The sequence below is a fragment of the Verticillium alfalfae genome, genomic scaffold (assembly GCF_000150825.1).
Source record: "Verticillium alfalfae VaMs.102 supercont1.1 genomic scaffold, whole genome shotgun sequence".
Lineage (NCBI taxonomy): Eukaryota > Fungi > Ascomycota > Sordariomycetes > Glomerellales > Plectosphaerellaceae > Verticillium > Verticillium alfalfae.
In genome coordinates, this window is record NW_003315038.1 from 189,847 (window position 1) to 195,562 (window position 5,716).

The 5,716-nt window shown below is 56.9% G+C and overlaps 3 protein-coding genes across 3 annotated transcripts in view; 1 reads left to right on the top strand and 2 right to left on the bottom strand.

Annotated features, from left to right (window-relative positions):
* Positions 1-1,580: 1,580 nt before the first annotated feature.
* Positions 1,581-2,767, bottom strand: VDBG_00064 (mitochondrial 37S ribosomal protein MRPS9; the record flags this gene model as incomplete). Its single annotated transcript, XM_003008337.1, has 2 exons — positions 1,581-1,785; positions 1,849-2,767. 2 exons carry the CDS (start codon positions 2,765-2,767, stop codon positions 1,694-1,696), a joined length of 1,011 nt encoding a protein of 336 aa, XP_003008383.1.
* Positions 2,768-3,129: 362 nt separating this feature from the next.
* VDBG_00065 (elongation factor 1-gamma 2) lies at positions 3,130-4,947 on the top strand (the record flags this gene model as incomplete). Its single annotated transcript, XM_003008338.1, has 5 exons — positions 3,130-3,159; positions 3,250-3,574; positions 3,671-3,719; positions 3,782-4,073; positions 4,474-4,947. The coding sequence occupies 5 exons, from the start codon at positions 3,130-3,132 to the stop codon at positions 4,735-4,737; spliced, it is 960 nt and encodes a 319-aa protein (XP_003008384.1).
* A 384-nt stretch (positions 4,948-5,331) lies between these two features.
* VDBG_00066 (conserved hypothetical protein) overlaps positions 5,332-5,716 on the bottom strand; it is a gene marked incomplete at both ends in the record, with an annotated part of 1,540 nt that continues 1,155 nt past the window's right edge. The window contains one exon of the mRNA XM_003008339.1: positions 5,332-5,710. Within this exon, the coding sequence (XP_003008385.1) occupies positions 5,332-5,710 (379 nt within the window). The remainder of the gene's footprint in view (positions 5,711-5,716) is intronic.

A 5,716-nucleotide genomic window follows, 5' to 3' on the forward strand; every position in this document is an offset into this window, starting at 1 on the left:
GCTACCCACCAAGTCACCACTCGCTTTTCATTCCTCTGGCCAACAGCGCAATGCAGGAAGCAGAAAAGGGGGGGAGGGGGTCCATTCGAAGCATCAAGCACCACTCAGGGCCGTCCGTCTGAGGTCCGAGAGCCTCTGTGAGAGATACCCAGATGATGGAGAAAATGAGCCCTGATCAGCCTCACTTGTCGATCACCACACTGCACCCTGGGGCATGACCAGACCAGACCAGACCAGCCTGCCAGCCCTGGCCAACGCACATCCCCACCCTCCCCCCGAACCATTGTTCGACAATGGTATCCGTCGACAACCCATGCCCTCCACTGTCACGGTACCATCACTGCCGCGACCACTGCCATGGTCGCCGCGTCAGGGGTGCGTGAGACGTGTCTTCGACATTGTTGCCTCGACTAGGTAACGAGGCTGCATTGCCCTGCGCCGTCCTAGCTTTGCTTCGAGCAAAGCCATGCGCCTCCTCTCCGTCGTCACGCTGATACTAATCTTGCACGCCAAGGACCGCACTGCATCATGACAGGGCAGCCGACGACTGTCGAGAAGCCTCGTGTTCATCTCTCAATACCCTCGTCCTTTTAGTCTACCGGCATCCCTGGTGAAACTCGGCCTGCCTGCCCTCAAATCAATGCTGGGTCGCCTCGCAAGACCCATTGGTTCACAGAAGGCAGACGTAATGAAACGACATTGACGATGCACCCACCCCTTCATGCTTCTAGAAGCCTCCCAAGACGGGCCTGACGAACCTAGCGGACAGAGAGGGACGCTTTCATCTGCCGTCATCGTCTGTGCTTTCGCAGTTCTCACCCCATTCGGACGTTGCGAAGCCATCATGCTGCAGACCCGTCGGCACTTTCAGCAGCCAGCCGCGCCAAATGTCACACTTCTCTGATGTCGGAAGCGCCCGGCACCTCATTTCGCATTCAACTGGTCCCGTTCACCGACGAACGTCTGCTCATTTCCTGTTGTGCGAGTAATGGCCCACAGGTGATCATAACGCTCCCTCGTCATTATCACACTCGCCTGATACAGCCAACGCCCGGCTGTGGCTTACGGTCATGCCGTACCAAGATGATGCTCATATCAAGATGCTCTGGCATTCCAATCCATGGAAGCGACTTAGCATCTAGAAGCTTTCCCTATCCCCTTATTTATTTTTCATTTTACCTACCCATCCATCTCAAAGTCAGCCCGCACCTGAATCGGACCAGGCGTTCGAGCACAGGCTTCGTGCAGGATCCGAACGACATCACGTCAAGGGCACTACAAGGTAGAGTACGTCGGGTTGCGGAAGGAAAGTCGCATCCATCTCGCATGGGAAGCGCCGCACACTCTTTTTGTCAGTTGTCCTAATGCATAAAGGAGTCCAATTGCCGACTAGTCGTCGGGCGATTCCTGTCACCAGATGACACGTTAGTAGTCAGTCTCACATCGGTGTTTGAGGGCGCTTCTGCGAAGAGCCCAGCCGCTACGCAGGAGCGTCCAGTCCAAGAAAACAAAATCTCATCGGCTGGGCGCCTTCAAGTCTCACGCATTTGGATCTGCAGCCACAAAATATTGATGATACAATGACATGATTGTACAGAAATAATACAGAGATGTCTTGACGCGCCCTCTTCCCCTTGACGCCTGTTATGCGATTCCGATGTCGAACATGCTGGCCTCAACGTGGTGTCGATTCTTAACGCTTGACCCAGGCAGGCATCTTCCGTGCCTTGACGTGGCCGTGTTTCTTCCTCTCCACCACCCTCTTGTCTCTCGTAATACATCCAGCTGCGAGAATCATAGTTAGCAAGCGAATATTGAAAGAGACCGAACTTCCGCACCAAGGCTTACCTGCGCGAAGAGTCGGCTTCAGAGCTGGCTCATGAGCCATGAGAGCTTTGGAAATGGCCAGTGTTAAGGCTTCTGCCTGTCCGGTGGTGCCACCACCCTCAACGAGAGCCCACACATTATACTTGTCTATCCTTTCAGTACTCTTAAGCGCCCAAACAACGCTCTCGCGGTCGTGAATGCGACCGAAAGCCTGGCTAAGCGGTTTGCCATTGATTTGCACCTCGCCTGTCCCCTCAATCACCCAGGCTCGGGCCGTGGACTCTTTTCTCCGGCCAACACCAAGCGCCCTCCCGAATTTGTCAAGCTTGATCTCCTTGGCAACATTGAGGAAAGGGTTGATGTCGCGCTTGAAGCCCTCGAGGACCTTCTTGACCTCCCCTGGCATGATCTTCGGGTGGATCTGATGCAGACGCTTGACCATGTGGAGCACCTTGCTGTACGGGAGCGCCTTGACGGGCTCGCCCGTGTACAGCCTGTAGCCATCCAAAGTCTTCCATAGTTGCGGGGGAACTTCGTCTGGCGGCAATGTCGGCAGCTTCTGGTATCTTTCGAAGAGAGCCGTGAGCTCTACTAGAGCGTCGTTGAATCGAGGTTGACGAGTGAAGTAGGAAGGCGAGGCGGGAAAGGCGCGAACGTGGACCACGCCATCAAGAGGCTTCTCGGGGGGTGGAACAAGTCCCTTGCTTGAGGAGCTGGAGGCCTCCTGGCTAAGCTCGAGGGCCTTGATTTCGTTCTGCAGGTGGACGACAGCTTCATCGGTAGCTTCCGTTTCGATCTTTGGCGTCTCTCCGGCCGTGGTCAGCGGTCTCGCGTTGACCTTGGAGAAGGTCAATGGCTGCCATTGGGCCTTTGGAATCTGCGCCCGCGCAAGCTGAAGAAAGCAGCGCATGTGCTGAGACCCAGCACGCAAAGCTGACATGATGCTGTTGACGCCTGTCGTGGTTGTCGTGGTGTGATGGAGACCCGGGACCCCCCGTATCACGAACTGGAAATCTTTCTTGGGAAGGAGTGGCTTACCCTGGGACCCATGTCACGTGCTATGAGCTCCAGCCACAGATGAGGTGCGTTACGCCACGACTCGTTGCTGTAGAGCTCCCACTTTGGGCACGAGCGGGGCAGCAGGCGGGGCACTGTCCTCCTCTTCCGCCCCCGAGCGAAATTTCGCCTCGATGAAATTTGTTGACACCTAGAGAGGGGCTGTGAACTTTTTCTCTCCTACCTTCACCTTCTGTCTTTCCAAACCCTCTTCCTTCCATCATCTGCGCATACCACAAGCACAAGATGGCGTTCGGCAAGCTTTTCGCGTACCAGGTAAGCATTGCAGCAGCTTCATTTCATGGATGCTCGCAGTCGCTTTCGCTGTTTCCTGTGTGCCAAAGCTGATCACATTCTTCTTTTCAGGGCAACCCCCGCACCACTGCCATCCTCGTTGTGGCCAAGGCCAACGGCGTCGAGCTCGACCTCGTTGAGTCCGATGGCTCCAAGCCCACCGAGGAGCACCTCAAGGCCAACCCCCTCGGCAAGATTCCCGCCTTCCTTGGTGAGGATGGCTACGCCCTCTCTGAGGCCATTGCTGTCGCCATCTACAGTACGTATACCCTGAGTCACACTCAGACGAACCATCTCCAGTCTCTGCTTCGCTGCGTTCTTTCTTCACCCTCTTCTTCCCCCCTCCTGCGAAATGATGACCTAGACAATTCAATCAGTTATCCCTGGCCGAATCACCGTGTGTGGATATGCTCTAACTTCTGATCTCGTTCTCATTCACAAACTTTTTGCGCTCGCATCTGTTGGAGAATTGTTGGCTAACTCACCATCATAGTCACCTCCCAGAACGAGAAGACCACTCTCCTCGGCAAGACCAAGCAGGAGTATGTTCCCCATCTCAGTACATCCCGCCATTTGATACCTTGATGCTGACTTCGAATCGCAGCTACGCTTCCATCCTGAGGTGGATGTCCTTCGTCAACTCCGAGGTCCTCCCTCCTCTGGGTGGCTGGTTCCGCCCTCTTCTCGGAAGGGACCCCTACAACAAGAAGGCTGTTGAGGACTCCTCCAAGGTTGCTCTCAAGGCCGTTGGTGCCATTGAGAAGCACCTCCAGACACACGTACCTTGTTGCGAGCGCATCACCCTCGCCGATATCTTCGCTGCCAGCATCATCTCGCGCGATTTCGAGTTTTTTTTCGACCAGGAAGTGGCGCTCGCAGAACCCCCACCCCCTTCCGTTGGTTCGACCCCATTGTCAACCAGGACATCTACACCGGCGTCGCTGGCAAGCAGGAGTACCTCGAGAAGCCCAAGCTGACCAACGTCGCCCCCAAGAAGGCCGAGGCTCCCAAGCCCGCCGCCCCCAAGCCCGCCCCCGCTGCCGCCTGCGGGGGCGGAGGACGAGCCCGCCCCTAAGCCCAAGCACCCTCCGGAGGCCCTCCCCCGTGCCACCGTCCCCATCGACGAGTGGAAGCGCCAGTACTCCAACCTCGAGACCCCCGAGGCCCTGAAGTGGTTCTGGGAGAACATTCCCTTCTAGGAGTAGTCTCTGTGGAAGGTCGACTACAAGTACAACGATGAGCTCACCATGACTTTCATGTCTGCCAACCTCATCGGTGTTTCAACGCCGTCTTGAGGGTTCGCGCAAGTACCTTTTCGGCTGCGCCTCCGTCTACGGCGAGACCAACGCCTCGGTCATCCAGGGTGCCTTTGTCGTCCGCGGCCAGGAGTTCAAGCCCGTCTTCGACGTCGCTCCCGATTACGAGAGCTACGAGTTCACCAAGCTTGACCCCACCAAGCCCGAGGACAAGGAGTTCGTCGAGAACATGTGGTCCTGGGAGAAGGGTGTCACCGTTGACGGCAAGGAGTACCCCCACGCCGCCGGCAAGGTCCTGAAATAAGCGTCTCGCTTACAGGGCGGAAGGAGTAACGTGATGCGCGATGATGATGGTTTATGGCAGGGATTGTTATGAGGTCACGAACTGGGAACGGATCGGGGTGGATGATATTCATGGTCCCCAGGGATTCCGCGTGCGGTGTGGCCCGGAGGTTTTAAAAGAGCCGCAAGTGCCCGGTAAACAAGCTGCAGATGAATATGATGAGTGAATCAAGCTGGTTCGACACATGCTGTGATAATGATAAGACGATCTCTGGCTGTGATTATACCTTCCCGAACCATGATGCGCATGACTTCTAGCAATATGCGTGCACTCGACACCGCCATCCTGTGAAGAGGCTTCATCGCAATGTCAATGTCAGGGACTGTCGTTCCGCAATGTGGCTACGCGGATTGTACTTGATGACAAAACGACAAGGCCATGCGTGCCCTACGACCGTTTCCGCACCTTCATGACCCGATGCCTCTTGTTTCGTGGGTATCAATGCAACACAAAATAAGTGTCAGACGTCTCAAGCCAAACGCCAGACCAATGGTGCGCCCCATACTGGCGCGTCTGCCCAACGCACCCGCCAGCCGCCCCTCCCGCCCCTCGCCGCTACGCCGAAGGCGGACGCTCGAGCGTGTAGTCGTCCCGCAGGCCAAAGGGATGGAGACGCATGTACTGGCTGATGTCGGCCTGGTAGCAGAGAGCGTTGATGTAGTCGTGGACCTGGGGCAGCACGTCGGTGGCCTCGTTGGCGTCGCCGAAGAACTCGGGGATGCGCAGCAGGTTGAAGGGCTCGCTGCGGGCCTTCTCGAGCGAGTCGTCGACGAGGACCGTGTTGGTCTGGTCCCAGCGCAGGCCGTCCGGGTGGGAGGCCTGGACGGCGGCGTCGGCCCAGATGCGCTGCAGGCGCTTGTAGCACTGGACGCGCTTGACGTAGTCGGCGGGCGTCAGGTCGAACTTGTCGCGGCCCCAGGCGGCGACGAGGCGGCTGGAA